This window comes from Mauremys mutica, chromosome 15 (genome assembly GCF_020497125.1).
Source record: "Mauremys mutica isolate MM-2020 ecotype Southern chromosome 15, ASM2049712v1, whole genome shotgun sequence".
In the NCBI taxonomy this organism is placed as follows: Eukaryota; Metazoa; Chordata; order Testudines; family Geoemydidae; genus Mauremys; species Mauremys mutica.
Window position 1 is genome coordinate 3,793,569 of NC_059086.1, and position 22,389 is coordinate 3,815,957.

Below are 22,389 nucleotides of genomic sequence, written 5' to 3' on the forward strand. Positions count from 1 at the left end.
TGTGGGGATAAAGATCAGTCCCCCTAACCGATGTAGGTGTGCCAGCAAATCTGGTGTGGACACAACTATACCAGCAAAGTCTTTGTAGTGTGGGTCTTTGACTTTGCAGGCCCCCTGTGTGTGTTTATAATGTACGTCCTTCAGCTTGGACCATTTTGCCTCTTGAATGCGGTTAGTTCTGCTGGGTGGGCAGCAATCAGTGCAAGAGGAGATTTTAAATGTAAAAATCCCCGCTCCCTGGCTTTCCAGGTTTCTCTCTTATTGGGCAGGGCAGGAGAGAGATCATCTCCTTTTTTACAAAACCTAAACTTTGGCCCCAACCATCCTTTTCCACCAGTGGCCGGCCCTGACTTGGTTCTCGCTATCAGCTCACTGCTGCTTTCAAATCTCGCTTCACGTCTTGTTAGGGCAGCCCTGGGGTTGGGGGGAGTTGGACCTGCTTGGGTTGGTTGGCTGCATGCGAAAGGAACAAAGATTAACGTGCAGTTCAGGGGGTCGGGGGAGAAGGGGAGGGGAGGAGAGGGTTGATGGTGCTGTAGCAATGTGATTGGCTGGTTGGGTCTCTCCGATCAGATACCCTGCCCTTGTATCGCTACCCTGCCTTGCCTGATTGGTCAGTTGTTCGATCTGGTACATTCCTGCCGCACTGGGTCAGACTGCTGGTCTACCTTGTCCGCTGTCTGGACTCTACCAACATCCAGTGCCTGATGCTTAAGGTGAATCCCCTTCTCATCCCACCAACTCAGTCTAGTAACTTTCTCTTTGTTAAGCTAAAGGGGTGACTTAATCCCAGTCTATAAATACCTACGTGGGGAACAAATATTTAACAGTGGGCTCTTGGGTCTAGCAGACAAAGGTCTAACGCAATCCAGTGGCTGGAAGTTGAAACAAGACAACTTGAGATTGGAAATCAGGCATAAATTTTTAACAGCGAGAGTAGTTGAGCCTTGGGGTATTGTTCCAAGGGTGGTCGTGGATTCTCCATCACTGGCAATGTTTACATCAAGAGTAGATGTATTTCTGAACGTTCTGCTCTAGGAATTATTTTGGGACGGGTCTCTGGCCTATGTTATCCAGAGGTCAAACTAGGTGATCACAATGGTCCCTTTTAGCCTTGGAATCTGAATTGCACAATGCCGTATGTGGGGGAAACAGGGAAGAAAAGTGAATTCATCTCTCCCACCTGAGGTCTGATTTGCACCAACATAGCAGGTCATAAAGCTGTCCAGATGCAATAGTTGACTCTCTCTGATCTCCTGTGGCGATGAGTTCCGCAGGTGGGCTTTCCGCTGGGCTCAAGATACAGCCTGTTGTGTGTTTGGATGTGTAATCGTCCCACCTGTCTGCTGTTGTAAAGCAAGAGAGGCCTTGGACTTGGTTATAGACCAACGCAGGCTGTGCTCTGGGGTGGCCAATCTTTCTTAATCGATCTCGTATTTCTTTTTCCTTGCAGGGATCTCCAAGGCAGTCTGCTTAGAAGAGAGCCCTGCAAAAGGATCTAGACGGAGAAAGATCTTTTGGGACAGTCCCCCCGCATCTGATCCCAGCTTCGCTGGCAGCAGGATTTGCATTCCAGTTCGTGCCCTCCTCCACCCCCGGGCCAAACCGTAGGACTTAAAGCTGAAATCATGTGAGGGGGTTTCCCTTGCTCCCCCCTCTCCCCGACCCCCTTCCCTCCCCCCCCCAGCCTTGGGCGTGTCGCTGCTGAGCCGCGTTGACACGCCTGCCACCATGATGTTCCGGGATCAGGTGGGAATCCTGTCCGGCTGGTTCAAAGGTTGGAACGAATGCGAGCAGACGGTGGCTCTGCTCTCCCTCCTCAAGCGCGTCACTCGCACCCAAGCCCGCTTCCTGCAGCTGTGCCTGGAGCACTCGCTGGCCGACTGCACCGAGATCCACATCGTGGAGTCGGAGGCCAACAGCGCAGGTAAGTTCGGCGCAGCTTCGGGATGCGGCTGCTGTCGGTCCGGTGGAGCAGGCTGGGATTAGCATCAGGAACGGGGTGGGTTTAGATCAGCTTAGTTTAATCCGACTCTCCTCACTCTGAACTCTAAAATGAGTCCATTGTTGTGGTATGCGAGACTAACCATCTCTGAAATGCAGCCATGTCTGGGGCGAGACAGGGCAGCTGTTAACAGCCTTGCAACAATGCCATACAGAGGTTTAGGGTGGAGAAGGAGGCATGCTATATCCATTAGGATTGTAAACCTCTTGGGTCAGGGGACCACCTTTTTTGTGTGTTTGTGTAGCATCTAGCACCAGGGTGTCTGTAACTGGAGCTCCTAGGTGCTACCATAATAGACCTGTACAGCCCCTAGCGTAACGGGCTCCTGGTTGATGGCTGGGCACAGCTGTCATACAAATGGTGGTAATTTAGACTCTGCTCATTAAAGCTGGGATACCAAGGCAGCTCTTGCTTAATGGCTTCCTCCAAGACAGCAGCAGACAAGCTGGTGTATTGGAGTGAGCCCTGAGTCTTTAAGGTGCCACAAGTACTCCTGTTTTTTTTGCGGATACAGACTAACACGGCTGCTACTCTGAAATCAGAGAGGAGAGTCGCTCATCTTTTTCTCTGCAGGATGGCTGGGCCCCTTAGTGCTGCTCCGGGGCATTGGGGTCAATACGGTTTCCATGGGGGGAGCGCCCCCTACTGAGCCGGGAATGCTGTGTAAACAGGAGATCTTAGTAACAGACGTGTTCCAGTGTTAATCGTCCTACACCAAAGATTGAAATAGACAATTGGTTTATATAACCCAGCCCACCGGGAATCAGGGCAGCGTTCTTCCTAAGTACAATCCTCTCTCTGACCTAGTTCTAAACGTTCCAGGAGCCAGGGCTCCTTTTTCCATGGGAGGAGAATGTTCCCCAGCTTCAGCTCAGCCTCTGTTCCCCTCTACTCCATTTCATCCCCTTTCTTCCTGGTCCCACCCCCAGCCACTCTCCCGCCTTTGCAGTTCACATTCTTCAGATTCTTGGAGAGCAATTGCAGTGTATTGGAACTACTTAACTCTCCTCCCTGGTAGCAGTGTGTGTCTCTTAGCACTTGATCACTTAAGCATCTCAGAAGCACAGGAGTTTAAAGCTCTTTCAGGGTAGATCTGGCCTTAATGCAGATTTACTTGTAGGGTGACTCGTTCTAATGCAGCGTTACGCAGCCTTCAGGCTGGCGACCCCCTTATTCGAAGGCAAAAAATTTTCTGAGCCTCTGATGCTTACTATAAAAAAATAAAATATATGTAACAATCAGTGATGATGCTAAGCCTGCATAACTTCTTTGTGTGTTTTGAGAGGTTAGTCGAAGAATGCTTGACCATGAAAAGGTCAGGATGTGCCAGTAATGGGGGAGTGAGATTTTCCTTGCTTTAGATTGTAATAAAACTTTTCAGCATCTCGTAACCGCCTTGAAAGTTGTGGCCTTCCTGGTTGAGAGATGCCTGGTCTAAAGTCTTATATGCATCCATGTTAAGATCATCCTCTCCCTTCCTCCCCCTCCCCCCGCAGCTATGTTGGGGGGTGGGGAATAAACTGAGGAAATCAAACTGACTTAATCAAACTGGGGAAAATCTCAGTGTGGACACTTAAGGCGTGTCTATATGGGGACCCTCAGGAAAATTAATCTGAATTAACCAAAATGTGCAAATTTAGTGACATCATTTTAAACCACTGGGTGGACACTCACATTGTAAATTAAAGTGGCCTTAATTTGATTCAGTTTAATTCTCTGTGGAAGTGAATTATGAGAGTGAGGTTTTGGAATTGAATTAAACTTAATCTGAATTAAGGCCACTTTCATTCTTAATGAGTGCATCCACACGGGGTTTAGTGTAGTTTAACTAATCCACTTTGAATTTAGATGTCTAGCTAACTTGGATAAATTTTTCTGAGTGTCCCCTTGTAGACAAGCTCTTATTTCATTTTAAGCTCTGCTCACACAGAGATTTTTGTTTTAGTGTCACTGTCATTTAGGAGTGTGATTTGTCTTGTTGTAGATCATCTTTTTACACCAATGTAGTTCCATGGCGGCAGTCCCTAGAATGGATGCTGTTATACTGGTCTCTAACTGGTATAGCATATTCCCCTATGGAAAGCAGAATTAGCTATAAGAAGAGCCCTATCAAATTCGGCGTCCATTGTGGTCAGTTTCACAGTCATGGGATTTAAAAAATTGTAAATTTCGTGATTTCAGATATTTTAAATCTAAAATTTCATGGTGTTGTAACTGCAGGAGTCCTGACCTAACTGGGCTCGCAGCAGCGCAGAAGTAAGGGTGGCATGGTATGGTATTGCCACTCTTACTTCTGTGCTGCTGCTGGCCGGACGCTGCATTCAGAGCTGGGCACTTGGCCAGCAGCTGCTGCTCTCTGGCCACCCAGCTCTGAAGGTTGTGCAGAAGTAAGGGTGGCAACACCACAACCCCTCTACAATAACCTTGCATCATCCCCCCACACACACCCTCTTCTGACTCGGGACCCCCAGTTTGAGAAATGTTGGTCTCCCCCGTGAAATCTGTATAACATAGGGTAAAAGCACACAAAAGCCCAGCTTTCACGGGGGAGGCCAGATTTCATGGTCCGTGACACGTTTTTCACGGCTGTGAATTTGGTAGGGTCCTAGCTATAGGCCAGGTCTGCTCTACAGACATCTGCCAGCATAGGTACATCAGTAAGGGTTGTGAAGAGGTATGATCCCTGACCCACCTAGCTTTTGTCACCGAAAGCCCCAAAGTAGATGCAGCTATACCAGTAAAACTGCTTTTTTGTACCAGTATAAGATGCCCTTACACTAGGGGCTTGTCTACGCTGGAGAGTTGCAGCACTGCTGGTGGGGTTGCAGCGCTGCAACTTACACACCGTCCACACTTGCAAGGCACATACAGCGCTGCAGCGCTGGCTGTACTCCTGCTCTGCCTCAGGTATAACTAGTGCAGCACTGGTGATGCAGCGCTGCTCCGCCAGTGTGGCCACCAAAAGCGCTGTAATTGGCCTCCAGCAGAATTTTCCCATAATGCTTTTAACTAAAGAACTCTGTTTGTTATGATGCCTCTTTGTTTTGTTGTGAAGTCGGGGCTCCCGGAGCTGCTTATCTAAAAAACAAACACAGCTCCTGTTTGCTGTGAATGAGGCAGGCAGGGGGGTGAATGTCTACAGCCTAGTGTTTGCTTTAGGAGAGAAACAGCAGGGCGGGGAGGGGGAGCGGGGGAAAGGGAGTCCGTTGGAGCAGCTGCTTATCTGGTCTGCAGGCTATCTGCATTTAAGAGTGAATGAGGCGTCGGGGAAATGGTCAGAATTTGCAAGGCAGGGAGCTGACAGTGTCGGCTCCAAAAATCCCCTCTCTCTCCCCCCCACACTCCACCCCACCCACCTCTTTTGAAAAGCACATTGCAGCCACTTGAATGCTGGGATAGCTGCCCATAATGCACCACTCCCAACACTGCTGCAAATGTGGCCACACTCCAGCGCTTTCCCTACACGGCTGTACGAAGACAGCTGTAACTCCCAGCGCTGCACACCTGCAAGTGTAGCCAAGCCCTAGGACTGCTTTAGTTACGCCAGCAAAGCACCCCTAACACACGTCTGGCCACAGTGGTATGAAAACATGCATCCCGGCATAACTGCCTCCATCTGCGGGATTGGAGGGGTGTCGCTTTGTGTGTACCACTGTAATTATACCGGTATATTTAAAGCGTGTGCAGACAAGCTCAGACACCTTAATGAGCCCATGCTTGGTCCTAGCAAAGCGACTTACTATTGCAACTAAGGGCTCTAAGGGCTTGTCTGCACTTAAAATCTGGTGTCTTTTGACCGGTGATAGCCTTAATGCAGGTGCAGTTACACCAATGTAAGGGGCTTTTATTCCAATAGAGCTTATTTCGCTTTGCCAAAGCAAGGTCCGCTCCACCAGTGTAACTCCTTCTAGGGTGGGGTGTTGTGTTTTTGCCACTCAAACTATGCTGGTAGCAGTGGGGTGGAATCTGCCCTGGTGTGTAGATATAAAGCAGGAGTGGCCAACCTTCTGACCTTGGGAGCCACATGCAGTAATCTTGAGGGCCACAAGACGTGTACAACCTGCCTGGCCGGGTGGCCCCGGCTGGACCATGGGGCTAAAGCCCTGAGGACCCCCCCCTCCCTGCAGGGCAGAAGCCCCAAGCTCCTGCCCCAGTCTAGTAGATGGAGAATGGGGGGGGGGAGGAATGGGGGGCTCCATGGGTTGTCCTTTAGCTGTAAAAGAGCCTTGGTGTGGCCATGCCTAATATAAAGTATCAGCAAGACCTTTTTTTCAGTCTTAATTTTGTGGCTAACTTGGTTAAAAGCTTTTCTCTGTGTGTGATTCTTTTTTTATGAATTTTCCTAAAGAAACAATAAAAAAAATCTACAAAAAGGTAAAGGAGTTGCAGCTTGTGTGTGTTACCAGATACTGCCCCGTTCACAGGATAGCCAATACGATGATGCCATTCTGTGACTTTACAGCTTGTCAGAGCTGCAAGACCAGACAACGCAAAATCAGACAATATTACGCAGACATAACATGCTAGAGTGAGAGTGACAGTAATAATAAAAAGACACACAAATAGGCAACAAAGGGAAGTGTGTGGGGAGGGGGAGTTGAAGAGGGAGGGGGGAAAGCAGAGAGGTCAGATGAATGGCAGTCCGGGATTGAGATATCGCCGCATTCTTGATCCAAACGAATCAAGAAACAAGGTCATAAGAACGGCCAGGCTGGGTCAGACCAAAGATCCATCTAGCCCGGTATCCTGTCTCCTGACAGTGGCCAATGGCAGGTGCCCCAGAGGGAACGAACAGAACAGGGAATCATCAAGTGATCCATCCCCTGTCGCCCATTCCCAGCTGCTGGCAAACAGAGGCTAGGGACATCAAATTTCTTTGACTTCCTATCATTTCTCTCTGCGTCGTTAAGCTGTTTTTTAACTCAATTCCACCCCCGAAATCAGCTCGAGCAAAACTCAGTTTAACATTGTTTCTGTCTAGCGGAAGCAAAATACGTAACGCCGGCCATGGATGCATCATGGGAAAACATTGGCCTTTTCGGCCAAAAGTAATTAGCCATTTCCCCTCTTCGGTAGCCAGTTTTCAAAGCAAAGTAAAACTTGACCGTCTAAGGGGCCTCTTGTTTTGTTCCTAAAAGGGAATGATCTGAATTGAAAGGACCGTTTGATTTAAAAACAAGTAATGAGTGAACTGTAAAAAGTGTGTTGCTTTTGAGCTGGGAAGAATTGTCAAATTCGGAATGGGTCAGGCCTCAGAACAGACTAGATTTAAAAAAAAAAAAAATCTAACTATTCGGCTTTTTTAAAGCTAAAATTCCCCCTCTCGCTTGTGCCACACTTCAGCTTGCATGTGAATTTTAACAGCCTTGTTCCAGAATTCCCCATGAGGCAATTTGAGATCGGAAACATGGCAAACCCTGTGCAACATGGCACCCTGTTAGCCTCCAGCTGTTCTCTGGGGGCGAGGATGGTCCCTGGTCCCTCGATGAAGTAGCAAAGCAAATCTTGTCAAGTTTGCGCAGGGCCTGCCGGCAGCTTGCGGGAGACACTCGCTGCATCGTTGGCCTCAGCTTCTGTGGCCTAGCCTTCCCCTAAGCCTTAATTTCCAGTTTAAAAATAGCTGTCTGTGTGTGATGGGAGATGCCCCAGAGGTAGCCGCTCTGTCCTTTCCAAGTGTGTCTCCTGCTCCCTGGCTGAGATTGCGTGCTCTGCTAGGGGCAGGCAGGGATGGGTCATAGCCCAGACTGGCGTGTCAGATGCGTGCTTGTTTCTACAGTCGCTCTGGCGATGCGTGGATCCCCCTAAATAAACCACGAAAGCGATAGATTCCAGTTCCATTAATCGGACCACCCATCCTCTGGGGACTCGGGACTTAGGCAAGCCAGTGCTTTTCATCCCAAGATCTTTAAGCGCCCTGCAAACGTTTGGCTATCCCTGTTTTACAGATGGGGAAACTGAGGCAAGGGGCGAGGCAGTGACTTGCCCTAGCGCTCTTGGCAAGTTGGTGAAGAGCTAGGAATCAAACCCAGGAGTCCTGCCCCTCCAGGCGTGTGTCATACCCACACCGTCTCCCTTGCAGGGGACTCTCGAGAGCAGAGTCCCCACCATGCAGAGATGTGGAAGGGGTCCCTGTGCAGGTGCGGGGGTCACCCCTCTGTGCAGCAGGCCCATTCTTCCACAGGTGTGGGAAGGATCTTCCCCTAAGAGGCCAAGAGGAAACAACGGGTAGGAGCTAAGATTTAAAGAATTAAGATTGCTGGACCTGCATGTGCTGCTCAATGCAGCTTCCCTTGGCAGAGGGTATCTTCCATCCGACAGGCACGCGGTGAACAGACTCTGCCCTTCCGGGGCTGTGGGTGGGTAGCTCCGGGCCTGTAACTGTAACCTTTGGGCGTCTGCCCGTGGTGGTGGCAGCGTGTGCTGGAATCTGTCTGCTCTGACTTTGCAGGGAAAGTTTCTCCCAAAGCCTCCCGTCCCCTCTCTCCGGTGGTGAATGTTCTATTAAAGAACAAGACGTTGCTATTAAAGAACAAGAGATCTCAGTTCTGCAGCCTGCGCTGGCAGGGAAGAGCTGGCCAGATGCATTCCCATGGTGTTGGGGAAATCGAGGCAGGGCAGTAAAGTGACCCCTCCACCCCTCAGTCCATACGCGGTCGGTTAGTAGCAGAGCTGGGATTAGCACTGTGGTAGTGTTGAGGGAGCTGCATGCGCTCCTCTGTTGGAGCTGCACAGGCTGTGCTGACAGCACCACCGATGCAGCTGCTTCTGGGGTGGAGAGCAACATGGACCAACAGTGGAGGTGGGAGAGGAAATTTTGGCTCAGGAGACCAAGGCAAACCCCTGCTCCCTCAAAGTTCTCAAGGAGATATTCATGTCTATGCAGAGTGGATAGGACCTTGGATCTCCTCTGAAGGCTGAGGGGGCTTGGTCATCTCTGAGAGTTTGAAGCCATGGCTGTTTCAAAGAGCCGGTAGCACCTGCTTGAGTTAAAGTTGGGTCTAGCTTACCGTTGAACAGCTGACTTCTAGAGCTCCAAAATCCGCAGACTGACTCGGATGGTCTTGAAACTTTCTGTGCCTCATGGGGGTCTGGTGTAGCGTGACATTTGACATAAGAACGGCCCAGTATCCTCTCTTCCGTACCAATGCCAGGTACGTCAGAGGGAATGAACAGAACAGGGCAGTTTTGAATGATCCATTCCCTGTCGTCCACTCTGTTTCTGGCAGTTTAGGGACACCGGAGCATGGGGTTGTGTCCCTGAGCATCTCGGCTAATAGCCATTCATGGACCGATCCTCCAGGAACTTATTTATTTCTTTTTTGAACCCGGTTATTCTTTTGGCCTTCACAACATCCCCTGGCAATGAGTTCCACCGGTTGACTGTGCACGCGGTGAAGACCTGCTTCCTTTTGTTTGTTTTTAAACCTGCTGCCTGTTAATTTCATCCGGTGAAATTAATAACGGTTCTTGTGATTTTGTTTGCTCATGCCTGGGGTTCAAACCAGAGGCACCAAGTTCCTGGGGGGTGCTCGACCCCTGCTCCGCCTCAGGCCCTGCCCCCCCAGCGCATCATGCATGCCACTGAACAGCTGATCACAGCTGGCATGAGACCCTGGGGGGGAGGAGCTCGTTAGTGGGGCTGCCAGTGGGTGCTTAGCACCCACAATTCTTTTTCTATGGGTGCTCCAGCCCCGGCCCCTGTGGTTCAAACTATGGCGCTGATCCTCTGTTTAGGATTTTATTCCACTGCATGCTGAAGTTGGGGTAGCTGGCAAAGGAGAAATCCAATGGTTAGGCACTAACCTAGGCACTATGGCTAGGGCTTGAAGATGTAGGTTCAATTCCCAGCTCTGCCACAAACGCTCCGGGCAAGTCACTTTGCCGCTGGCTGCCTCAGTTTCCCCATCTGTGCAATGTTGAAAGTGGCCCTTCTCTGCCCCACTAAAGATTTTGAGGCGCTCGGATGCAGGAGGCCAGATAAGGACCTAGGACTCGCCCCTTCTTCGGAAGAAAGCTGGGCCGCACCGCTCCGGTTCACAAGCCCTTATGCTCTGTCTGCTGGCTGTGCACGTGGTTATTTCCCAATAACTGTACGGTTATTTACCTAATCCCTAAACGGTTGAGAAATCTCTCTGCCAGGCTCCCCGTCCCTCAACTTCCCCCCCATACGCCCATAACAAATACGCCCACTTCAGTGTGGAGAACCCTCTCCCTTTGAAGGCCTCTTCTACCCGCCCCGCCCAGATCGATTCCTGTCTTGAAGTTCCCACGCGCTGTCCGGGGAAAGGGAGTTCAATCAGAGCCATCCTGTTAGTTTTGGGCAGAGAGCTGGAGAGTTCAGCAGGGAGAGGTGGCACGGCCTAGTGGATAGAGCACTGGACTTTAAACGCAGGTCTGATGAGCCCAGCTCTGTCGCCGACCTTGGGCAAGTCGCTGCCTTCCCCATGCCTCGGTTTCCCCAGCTATAAAATGGGAGTAATGAGACCATGTTTGCCAAGTGCTTGGAGCTCTCTTTGTTGCTGGAAGTGGTGACGTTTTGGGGGACACACAGACTGATCACCTGGATTGCTTGAGATCTCCGTGTCTGGGGTCGGAGTGTCCCTTCCAGGTGTCTGGTTCTGGTAAGCCCCCTTGGTCACCTCACACTGTGGCTTTCGGTAGGATACAAATCTCCCTGCCTGAAGCTGTTGCTAGTGTTCCAACACACCTCTTCATTAGCTGTCTTGTTCCTCCCCAGAAGTGGCTGCATTGATTCCTCTGTGGCGAAAGCGACTGGAGGATGGAGCAGGCTCCTGTTTGTTCCGGTTCTTCACCCCTCTCTGCCCTCTCTCCCCCAAACAGCTGTCATCAGCCAGTGGCACCAGGAATCGAAGGACAAGGTGGTCTCCCTGCTCCTGTCTCACCTGCCCCTGCTGCAGCCTGGCAACACAGAAGCCAAGTCCGAATACATGAAGCTATTGCAGAAGGTCCTGGCCTACTCCATCGAGAGCAACTTGTTCATCGAGGAAAGCCGGCAGCTGCTGTCCTACGCCCTCATCCACCCGGCCACCACGCTGGACGATCGCAACTCCCTGGCCCTGTGGCTCAATCACCTTGAGGAACGCCTGTCTAGCGGCTACTCCGGCCAGGGCAGGGGCCGGCCCGACACTGCCTACCACTCGCGCCAGGGCTCGGACGAGTGGCAGGGCCCGGTGGACTCGGGCATGGGGGAGCTGGGACACGGCTGGCAGGAGAAGCTGCCCCGCGAAAACGGACACTTGCCTTTCCACTCCTCCAGCTCGGTGCCCTCGGCCATCAACAGCATGGGAAACAACACCAATGCAGGTATGGGGCGGGGCCAGGATGGGGCGTGGGCAGTAGGCAGGAGCTTGGAGGCCAATGTAACATTATTTCCAGTTTGTCTAGCTTTAACATCCAGCCATTGGATCGTGCTCGACCTTCCTCCGCTAGCTTGAAGAGCCCAAGATCAAACGTTTGTTCCCCGTGTAGGTACTCAGTGCGGTATCCCAACCTTGTTTTACCCATGGGGGAAACTGAGGCACAGAGCGGGTGAAGCCACTTGCCTGTGGCTAGTCAGCAGGAGAGATGGGAACAGAACCCAGGAGAGATGGGAACAGAACCCAGGAGTTCTGAGTCCCTATCAGCTGAGCCGTGCTTCCTCCTCGGACTCCGCGCATGCTTCCTGATGAACCCCAGAAGAAAATATTTTGAGGCCCAAGCAGCGGGGAGATTGGAGGGGTGGCAGTGTGTCCAGGTGGGTGGTCTGTGGTGTTTGGGGGCAGAGGGAGGTGGGGACAATGACAGATCAAATCTAAGCTCTGACGTTGGGGGACGGGTCAGTGCCCCGTATCTCAGTGCTTCAGTTTCCCCATCTATAAAATGGGGGCTGATGATATTGATTGCCCCTCCATCCCAGGGGGGCGTTAGTTTGCACGGTGCTTTGGGCCTGCGAAGTCCTTGGAGTCCCATGGCGGCTGGGGGTGTGCGTACACGTACGTACAGATGCCACAGTGACTGGCGAGGTAAACGAAGCTTGAAGATGGTCAGGGGAGCGTCAGGATGGGTGGCGGGGGGGTGTCAGTTTCGGAGGTGACCTACTGAACCCCACCCAGTGGCGTAGCCAGGTGGAGGGAACAGGGGGAGCGATCAAAAAAAAAAAAAAGGTGCCACCCGCTGTGGCGCTTTTACTCCCCTGGCGGTGCTCCGGGTCTTCGGCGGTGGGCCCTTCGCTCGCTCCGGGTGTCTTCGGTGGCACTGAAGGACCCGCTGCCGAAATGCCACCGAAGACCTGCAGAGCAAGAGGAGGTCCCGAAGACCCAGAGCGCCGCCGGGTGAGTAGAAGTGCCGCAGCGGCTGTTGCCCTTTTTTTAATCGCTCCCCCTGTTCCCTCCCGGTGAGTAAAAATTAAAAATCGCCAAGAAATTGACACGGTGCACTTGGGCTCAGTGGGGGAGCGGCCGCTGCCCTGCTCCCCCCTAGCTACGCTACTGACCCCACCCCCAATAACTGCCTCTACTTCTATTAAAGAAACAGGAGTGATTATTAAAGCTAATTAAACCTTCTAATCACTTTTTCCTTCCCTTTCGTCTCCTCCTCTCCCGTTGGGGCGGTTCCTGGTGGATTTCCCTCCCTGCAGCCCCCAGCGCTCCGGTGGCTGCCAGAGGAGTGGGAGTGGGGGGGAAACGTGTGTTCTGTTCGCACCGAAACAGGAACAACACGAATCAAAACGGAGGCGGCTAAACTTGCCTTACCAGCGTCCCCTTTGACTCGAAAGCCGCCGCTGAGGGTGTGCCCAGGGTTTGGAAGACTTCAGGGGCCAAACCAGCTGTGTCCCAGAGCGGCGACTAGCCCTGGCCGGAGCTGAAACTTACAGCCTGGGTCCGTTGGCCGAACCGGGCTCTGCCTTGCGCCTGTGCCATCCCCCTGCTTGGCGTTGGCTGGCTCCTTGGCAGTCCCCACAGGGGCACTCGGGATAGTGGGAGATCCGTGGCGAGGGCCGGGGGCAGAGCTGTCGCTGGGGGTGGAGGATACCTGCCTCTTTTCACTGCCGCCAAATACAGCAGGGAGACGAGACGAGGGTTGAGCTGCTCCCCGGCTGCTTCACGATGCTGGGGAAGCAGACGGAGCAGCGAGCAGTGCAGACGGCAGGTCAGTTCAGACGCAACCCCCCTGCCCAGAGCGACCCTCCTAAGCCCTTTGCTGCTGCTCGTCCCTCTGCACGGGGGACTGGCAAAAGGAGCGTGGTGAAGTGGCTGGTTCCCCCGATAAGTGTGGGTTTGGCTCTCACTTGCGCTGTCGATCCTCTGCATGCCCTGGAGCAGGCAGCTTCCTGGAGAGGGGTCCTGACTCCTGCTGCTCAGTTGCATCAAGGGCCTTGGATGAAATGCACCATAGCCGTGCAGAGAATTCTGCCCATCTGGGGGAGCCTCGCTGGGGGGGGGCAGGGCCCATTCTGGGGCCGGATCCTGAATGCGGAGAGGAGGAGCCTGGCAAAAAACCACTTCCCGAGTGCCAGGCTGCTCTGACTTGTAGGTGACTGATCTCTGCCCTCCTCTCAGAGGCGTGAGGCTCATCCTCCCTGGTCGATCTGTAGGATGGGAGATCCGGCCCCAATGTCATGTTAATTCTCTGCCCTTCCCTTCCAGCTCTGCCCTGCCAAATCCACCCCAGCCCGCTCAAGCGCTCCATGTCCCTCATCCCCACCAGCCCGCAGGCCCCCGGCGAGTGGATGAGCCCCGACGAGCTGTGCGCCCGGCAGGCTTTCATCCCGGGGGACCACGCGCCCCTGTCCCCCCAGAGCAGCGTGGCCTCCTCGGGCAGCGAACAGACGGAGGAGCAGATCGGCAGCCGCAACACCTTCCAGGAGGATGGCAGTGGCATGAAAGGTACGGCTGGGGGGGAGGCGCTGTCGGCCCGTGCTGGGGAGGGAACCCCAACTGCCTCGCTCTGCTGGCCAACCCCGGGAACACAGGGCTTACAGGCTGGATCAGACCCCTGCCCGTGCAGCTGTAACTGGGGGGTTCCCAGCGATCTGACCAGGGCTGCTAGGCCGGGGGCTGGAGGGAACACGGGCAGTGGTAAGCAAGGGAGATGAGCTTTCCTGTGTCTGTGACGAGTAGAGCCCTGCGCGGATACAGAAATGTGGATCCACGTCCGATCCGCATCGGCCAGGATCAGCCCGCGATCCGCCAGCCGTTTTTTACCTGGATCCAGCCCCGCAGCGGCAAGCGAGGGAGCGGGAGGGGTCTTGCAGGGAAGAGGTGGGTGCGGGCGCAAGAAGGGGCAGCGCAGAGGGGAAGTGCGGGGGGCACATCGGGTGCTGCTCCTGGATGATCACAAGCGACGGCACACGGCAGCAGCGGTGCGTGTGGTATCACGGGGAGGGGTTGGGCCAGCGGGCCGGGACTGGGAGCGTGGCCAGTGCTCCTGGGCCAGGCCGTGGTGGGGGATGCTGGCGCTACCCGAGGGGCCCGAGCCGCTGAACAGGAAGCGGTGCGGTGAGCGGGTGCCGGACAGCCCTGACGCCGACCTGCCGCTGGCCCCAAGCACACAGCACCCCCCCGGGCTGCTCGAGCTGGACACTGCAGGCCAGGTGCCACCAGTGAGTAGTGCCCTGCACGGTTGTATCTGCATCCAATCCACTATCTGCAAAAATGGTCCCCAGATATGAAGCGGGAATCCATGGATTTTCAGGGCTCTAATGATGGGAAACTGCTGTGGGTAGCAGCCAGCCTTGGTCTGTAATCTCGTCTCCCCAGAAGATGGTCGAATGCCCTTCCAATACCCTCTCTTACACACGCCCCTTGTCGCCTGAGAAGGCCCTGCCTGGAAAGGGGAATGTTCCTCTGGCTCTGGGGAGCCCCGGAGCGGCCGGTGCGTAACGCCGGCGGTCCCGGGAGCTGTCTCCATCCTGCGGCCGCGGAAGCTTCCCCAGGCCTGGCCGGTGGGTGGCGGCCTAGGTGCACACTCAAGAGTCGGTCTCTCCCGTCTCCGCAGACGTCCCCTCGTGGCTGAAGAGCCTTCGTCTGCACAAGTACGCAGCCCTCTTCTCCCAGATGACGTACGAAGAGATGATGACCCTCACGGAGCAGCATCTGGAGTCCCAGGTGAGGAGGGGACAGCAGGGTCCCAGCCTCCCCTCGACCGTGCGCTTCCTGGGGGCAGCAGCCACCTGGCGGGGGGGGGGCTGTGGTGTCATAGGACATGTGTCTTCCACAGATTCAGGGGGCTGCTCCGGCACCCGCCAGCTGGGAAGGGGCTCTCAGGACTGCATAAACACATGGGCACCCATCACCGTCCCCATAGCTCCTGATCTGAGCCGATCGCTAAATTCCAGGGGCTTCTCTGGATACCTCCAGCCCAGAGCCCGAAATTCCCACCTACCCGTGGGGCGAATACCACGGAAGAGCCCTGGGTTCCTGTCGGACTCTGTGGCACCCAGGGGCACCTGCGGCTGGGACCTGTTCCCAGGTGTGTCTCTGAGTCTGTCAGGGGCGGGGGTGGCTGCATCCGTGGCTGTCGCCTTAGCTCCCACGTCTCTTCCTTCCTGCACAGAACGTGACCAAAGGAGCCAGGCACAAAATTGCCCTGAGCATCCAGAAGCTGCGGGAGAGGCAGAGCGTTCTCAAGTCTCTGGAGAAGGTAAAAGACCCACCGGCTTCCCCTGCGAGGTCTGAGCTGGAGGCCTCGGGGTCAAGGCAGCCAGACCCGGGGTTGATTCCTCGTGTTTCCTTAGGCCCCTCGAATCTCCCCATCTGTAAATCTGGGGTCGCAGTCCTTGCTTGGGCTGTGAGCTCCTTGGGATCTGTGCCTCTCGGTCGGGGCCTGCACTGCACCCGGTGCAAAGGGCGGGGAAGTCAGGGCCTCTAGGTGCTACTGGAATTCACGGCGTGGCAGATTGCGCCTCTGAACCGCAGCCAGGCGTGGCCCGCGGCACAGCAGCTGGGGGAGTTAAAACCCAAGATCTCGGGGCAGGTGCCGTGCACGGCAAACAGGATTGTGTGGCTGCGAGTCCTAAATTACCTGCCACGGGGCTGCTGGGACTCGAACCTGTGATCCCGGGTGCTCTGAGCCTGATGCTTGGACCACTGAGCCCCTTGGCCCTTTCTGAGACGTGGGGCTGCCCTTCATTTTTCATGGCATCTTCCCCACCCCCTTTGCCCTTTCTTCCACCCCCTTTCCCTGGCCCCTCCGCAGGACATCCTAGAAGGAGGGAACCTGTGGAATGCGCTCCAGGAGCTCCAGCAGATAATCATCACGCCCATCAAAGCCTACAGCTCCCTGCAGGCCCTGGCCACGCCCAAGGAGGGGCAGCAGGCGCTGCCCGAGCGCCACGGAGCCCCCAGGCCGGGCCTGGACAAAGCCACCAACGGGGCAGAAGACAAGGAGCCTGCAGTGGACGGCTTCCCGTCCCAGACGGCCTCCCCCTGCGACGGGGAGTCGGCCACGGCACCCATCGCGGAAGGGGACATCCCAGGGCAGTTCACCCGGGTGATGGGGAAAGGTAAGGGCGTCCCCGTGCCCGGCGTCCGGTCCAGAGGGCACTGCCTTTCCCCCAGGGGCATTCAGGGAGCCCGTTGTGGGGGTCCCGGGGCGCTAGAGGGCGCGCTACTGCTTCCCTCCCAGATGGGGGCGGTGACTTCGTGTTGGCATGTGTGGCTGGGGCTGACTGATGTCTCCAGCCCTGTTTCAGGTGGGTGGGTTCCCCTGACTCCCACTTGGCTGGATGACTTAAACCATCTGTCGGGAGAGGGGGCGGGAGCTGGGCTCAGGATGCCTGGGTTCTCTAGCTGGTAGAGGAAGGTTGGCGCTGGGTGTTAGGCCCAGGACACCTGGGTTCTCTTCCTGACTCTGGGTGGTCGGGAATCCTGGCTTCTATTCCTGGCTGGGGGAGGGAGGTGGGGTGTAGGGGTTAGAGCAGGGGGGCCTGGACCCAGGTTCTATTCCAGTTGGGTGGGGAGTGGGGTCTAGTGGTGAAAGCAGGGGGTGGGGGGCTGGGAGTTGGGACTCCTGGGTTCTACTCCTGGCTGGGGGAGGGAAGTGGGGATTGAATGGTTAGAGCAGTGGTGGGACTGGGCAGGACTCCTGGGTTCTTTCCAGCCCTGCTCCATGTTCACCGCTTGTCCTTGGGCGAGTCCCTTCTTCTCTGAGCTGCAGCATCCCCCTCTGCTGACCCCCCTCCCGGGGGCATGATGCTGAGCATCGGGCAGGGGGCGGAGGGGAGATGCTCTGGAAGGGCCTGGGGAGTAACCCCTCTGCTCCCCTCGCAGTGTGCACGCAGCTGCTCGTCTCCCGGCCCGACGAGGAGAACATCACCAGTTACCTCCAGCTCATAGAGAAGTGCCTGACTCACGAGGTATCGTCTGCATGGAAACTTCCCTCTGATCCTGGGGGCGGGGGCTGCTGGCTCCCCTCAGGACTCCTGGGTTCTGCTCCGCCGTGCCCAGCAGCCCAGGCCCCAGTGCTGTTGAACTGATCCAAGCAGGTCATTTAAGGACACCGCCCCCTCTCCCCCCCCACACACACACAACACCTCCACACCCACATCTGCTTTGGGCTGGATGTGTGCTCGAATCCCTCCGCTCTCCGTAGCAAAGTGCCCCCCTCCTCCCCGCGGCTGCTCCCGCCCCCTCCCTATGCCCTGGCGCCGGCCCAGCGTCCTGACGGCGCTGTCCCTGTGCGCCACAGGCATTCACGGAGACGCAGAAGAAGCGGCTGTTGTCCTGGAAGCAGCAGGTGCTGAAGCTGCTGCGAGCGTTCCCCCGGAAGGCCGTGCTGGACATGCAAGGGTACCGCCAGCAGAAAGGGTAGGTGCGGCCGGTGTGCAGGGCTCAGCTGTGGATTGGCATGAAGGCTGGGAGTACGGGGGCGGGGACAGTGCTGAATAACCCCCCCTGGGTGATCTGGCTGGACAGTATGGCCCAGTGAATCGGGCTCTCCAGGACCTGGATTCTGGCCCCGGCTCTGCCTTGATGTGCAACTTAGGCTGCCTCGGGCCTCCCAGCTTCCCTCGTGGGGCCCCCACCCGGCAACACAGCACGGCTCACTTGGCTCAGGTGTGTCTCACGCCCCGAAATGGGCTGCTGTGGGAGGGGGCGCGCCAAAGACCTGTCCCAGGTGAAATTGGGAGGCGGGGGGTCAATCCCAAGGGATGCAGCAAGTAGCTAGAATCTCTGGTGACTTCAGAACAGTCCTTTTATTTTATTTTTTTGCCTTTTCCCCTCCCCCAGATGGGCTTTTGGTTCCAACTCTCTCCCCATAGCTGGATCTGTGGGGGTGGGCGTTGCGCGCCGAGGGCAGCGGCCGTTCCAGATGCCCCCTCGGGCCATGCCCCCGAGCCGCCTGGGGCTGCTGAGCCCAGCGGGGATTGGAGGGGTCTTGCCCCGGCATGCACTTACCAGCCCCATCGGGAGCCAGGGACGCCAGGTGAGTCCGGCGGGGCGGGTGGTGTCGCCCGAGGCTCTGACCCGACTCCCCTGTGGCTCTGGCTGAAGCCCCAGCCGAGCCGAAGGGATTTTTACAATGAACGGGAGCCGTGGGTGCCAGTCTAGAAGGGCTCGTTTGTCTAGGTCAGCAGGTTATAGAGAGAAATGTCTAGGTCCATGAACACAGGGCTGGGAGGGGAGAGGGGTCCACTGGGGAGGGCTGGGATCCAGGACCCCTAGATTCTATCCCCAGCCCTGGGAGGGAAGTGGGGTCTAGCGGTTAGAGCAGGGGGGGCTGGGAACCAGGACTCCTGGGTTCTATCCCCAGTGCTAGTGGTTAGAGCAGGACAGGCCTGGGGGAGGGAGGACTCCTGAGCCCCATTCCTGGCTGTAGGAAAGGAGTGGGATCTAGTGGCTAGAGCAGGATAAATTGATTCCCCCCCCCTTTTTTTTTTAATGAATTTCTGCTCTCCAAATGGCCTGGTGGGGCTCCCTGTTTGGAGGAGGGAGGGTTAAGAGCCGCTCTGTGAGGTCGGAAAGCTGGGTTCTCTCTGCCGGCCCTAGGATTGCAGAATCGAGCTGGGCTCTCCCCTTGCAGTGTCACCTCCCCGCCCCTGGGAGGCGCCAGGACCTTCCCCCTTGCGCAGAAGGGCCTTGCGACTTGCTCGGGCACGGGAGCCCGGCCCCCTCTCCCGGCTCCGCTGCTCCTCCCAGGGGAGCGTGACTCGGGGCCACCCCGATCCTTGGCTGCTATTGAACATTGTCTCCGGGTCCCCCGTGTGCCAGGCTGGCGCTGCTGAGCCTGGCGGATCCAGCTGCTCTGGGCCAGGCTCCTGCATCCTCTATCCCTGCCTTTCCCCTCTCCGCAGAACCTGTGGTTCGCCAATCCCGGGGGCAGCAACAGCATGCCCGGCCAGAGCCGCAGCTCGGTCCAGCGCACCCATTCGCTACCCGTCCACACGTCCCCGCAGGCCATCATCATGTTCCCCCAGGGTGAGTAGCCGGGTGGCTCTCCGGGTACCAGCCCGGGGCAGACTCAGGACAGGAGCTGTTCTTGGAGAGACTGTTCTGCCCAGCTCAGGCCGGTGGGAGGCCGTCTGCCGCCAACTCGCTCTCCAGCTGTCTGGGCTGTGGGGTGTAAGCCTGTCGTGCTCCTCCCCAGAGCAGGCTGCACGTGTTGGCAAGCAGTGTCCGTCTGCTGCAAGTCAGGACTCCTGGATTCTATCCCTGGTACTGGGAGGGGAGTGGATTAGAGCAGTGGGGGCTGGGAGCAAGGACTCCTGGGTTCTATTCCTGGCCCAGTCATTGGATTCTCCATCACAGACTGTTTTTCAGTGGAGAAGGTGGCAGCGCACGGGTTAATAAGGGGATGAGGCTCGAAGCTGCCACCTTGCGGGGTGGGCCAGGGCGGTCACATGAGTGCTGCATGAATCCAGTTTCCATCACCCACCAGGGAGTGTGGGGGCCACGTGGCTAATCCCCTTCTTCCCCCACCACCCTGTAGATTGCCAGATCCCCGGAACAGACCTGGAGATCAACCCCACGCTGGAGTCGCTGTGCCTGAGCATGACGGAGCACGCGCTGGGCGGTGAGATGCGGGGTCAGCCCCGGGAGGGGAGGGTGTTCGAGGGGGAACAAGCCAGCAGGTCCCAGGGAGACCGAGATGGGGCCCAAACCCTCCCCTTGACCCCGCCCCAGGGTGGGCGACGCTCTCACAGCCCTAGATCGCAGCCAGACGCATGGGGCGCACGGATCTAGCGGCGACCTTGTCGGCAACGGGGCTCCTGTGGCGGAACCCAGCATGCAGCTGGGCGTAGTCGGCAGTGAAACCCTGGGCCGAGACTTCCCGCTACTCTTGGCGTTTGGGGGGGGGCCAGTGAATTCCTGGCTTCTCTCTTGTCACGGAATCAGCGGCCCCTTATGAACCCCCTTGGCCCGAACCCAGCCACGGGGGGGACGACTCGTCCCCTTCCGCCTCAACACTCAACGCTCTCCGGGCCTGTTTTCTCTCCTAACAGATGGCACCGACAAGACCTCCAGCATCTGACCAGCCTCGGGGATCCGTGGTTCCTGAGAAGCTTTATGGGGTTCTCTTTATTTTTGGGGGGGTGCTTAAAGGGGTGGTTGAATCTTCCACCCCACCCCCCTCCCGCCCTCCCCCAGCATTTGCCATCAACTCCGCCTGGGCGGGGGGGTTGGAAGAAGCTCTCACTACAATCTTACCATCTTATACGTTCTAATATTTTTCTACTTTATTATTACTTTAACTATGGTTTAATACTGAGCTGCAGCCTGTAACTCCCAGGGTAACGAAGCCAGAAGCAGCAGGATCTTGGGTCACGCATGTGTGTGTGTCCTCCCCCCGCCTCTCTTCCCGGCCCCCCCGCCTCCACCCGCCCATCCTTTCTCAGCATGGGGAAAAAGAAAGCTCCTGAGAGTGAGGAGTGGAGAAGGGGAGAGAGCGCGTCTCTGATTCACTTTCCTCCGCACCCCACCCCGGGGCAGGACGGCCGCTCTTGGCCACGAAAGGCACCGGGGGGCTATCCTGGCGAGCTGGTTTCTTCCGGGTTAGCCCCCCCCACACCTGCTTTTCACGCCTGATCCCTGCGATGGGGGGGAAACGCCTCCACAGATGAGAGCCGAGAACTCTTCTGGAACTGTTAAGTGCCTGTAACTCCCCACCCCACCCCTGTGACGACTTGGGGGCGTGGCCTTTGAAGGGGTCCGTGCCCTCCCCCATAGGGCAAGTGGTGGATTCAGGGAAAGAAGCCACGCCCCAGAGAAGGGGTGTTGAGCCGGGGCTGAAGAGGGGGGGTGGGGGGTGATGGGGATACGCGGGGGGGGGAGAGGGGTCGGCGCATTGGAGGGTATTTAACTCTTTGGGCGTCTTCTCCTGGGGTGCATCCCCCCCCGGAGGGGATTATAAAACTTCTGTGATTGGAGCATTAGAAGGTTGGTGGGTGTTGGTGTGGCTGCATCTGGGGCCCTCGAGAGTCAGCTTGGTTGACGGGTTTGCCCCCCCCTTCCTCCCCCCGCCATGTGTGCCCCCGGCAGAGGCTGGGAAGGCGCCGCCCGCACAGGGCAGACCTGCCTGGATGAATTGGCGGCTCCCCCCTGTTGGGCTGTGCCTGTGGGTCGCCTCTCCCTGCCTGGAGCTCGTCTGTGTTGGCAGCGCCATCAGACCAAGCTCAGGCAGCTGGGTTAGAGCGCCCCTTCCTGGCCGGGGGCCGCGAAGCACCCAGCTGTGCGGCAGGGCAGTGCGGGGCTCTCACCATGCTAATGAACTGAGAAAGGGCTGGACGCGGGGGGTGGTTTGCAAGCCCCTTTGGGGTGGTCTGGAAGACACCCCCCCCCCCTGTGTTTGGGGGGCGGCGGGGACAGAGCTGTTCCTTAAATGCCTTGATGGGGGTGTGAGGGGAAATGAGAATTGAGCCTTGCTGGGGGGCGGGGTGCTCAGGCAGGAGCGAGCCCTCCCCTAAGCCCCAAGCTTTGTGTGTGCGTGTGCATGTGTGTAAAACAAAAAACACTACATGGGCTGGGGGTGGGAGGAGCCTGTGGGCAAGGGGTGGAGCCTGTGGGCAAGGGGTGTGGCTTTTACCCATCCCAATGCCCATTTTGATTGGATTAACCTATTTTTTTTCCCTTCTGATTTGCGACTCTTTTTTTTAAAAACAAATAGATTTAAAAGCTTCCAAATTTTCCCTTCCCCGAGCTCTGCTCCCACGGGGCAGCGAAGGGTGCAGGCCCGGCTGCGGGAAAGGGGCCCCCCGTCTCTCCACCACCTTGCGCCGTCACTGATAGCTGGGCAACGGGAGGCGCAGATGACGCCGTTTCAACGGGAGAGCGGAACTGGCGCAAAGGACTGCGCCACGCGGAGAACCGGGGTCGCCCCGAGGCTTGTGGTATCCTCAGGCGTTCAGGGGCAGCGGAGGGGAATCTGGGGTGAGGGTCACACTAGGG

The 22,389-nt window shown here is 56.5% G+C and overlaps 1 protein-coding gene across 4 annotated transcripts in view; it reads left to right on the forward strand.

The window, feature by feature from the left end:
• The window catches only part of SAMD4B (sterile alpha motif domain containing 4B), a 33,486-nt gene extending 12,868 nt beyond the window's left edge, over window positions 1-20,618 (forward strand). For all 4 annotated transcript variants that reach the window (XM_044988640.1, XM_044988643.1, XM_044988641.1 and 1 more), the window contains exons 2-13: window positions 1,454-1,927; window positions 10,847-11,329; window positions 13,651-13,890; window positions 15,002-15,111; window positions 15,560-15,646; window positions 16,202-16,508; window positions 17,275-17,360; window positions 17,693-17,811; window positions 18,235-18,430; window positions 19,299-19,422; window positions 19,934-20,017; window positions 20,448-20,618. In XM_044988640.1, the coding sequence (XP_044844575.1) occupies window positions 1,732-1,927; window positions 10,847-11,329; window positions 13,651-13,890; window positions 15,002-15,111; window positions 15,560-15,646; window positions 16,202-16,508; window positions 17,275-17,360; window positions 17,693-17,811; window positions 18,235-18,430; window positions 19,299-19,422; window positions 19,934-20,017; window positions 20,448-20,476 (2,061 nt within the window). In that variant the 5' untranslated portion in view covers window positions 1,454-1,731 and the 3' untranslated portion in view covers window positions 20,477-20,618. The remainder of the gene's footprint in view (window positions 1-1,453; window positions 1,928-10,846; window positions 11,330-13,650; window positions 13,891-15,001; window positions 15,112-15,559; window positions 15,647-16,201; window positions 16,509-17,274; window positions 17,361-17,692; window positions 17,812-18,234; window positions 18,431-19,298; window positions 19,423-19,933; window positions 20,018-20,447) is intronic.
• The last annotated feature ends 1,771 nt before the right edge of the window (window positions 20,619-22,389 follow it).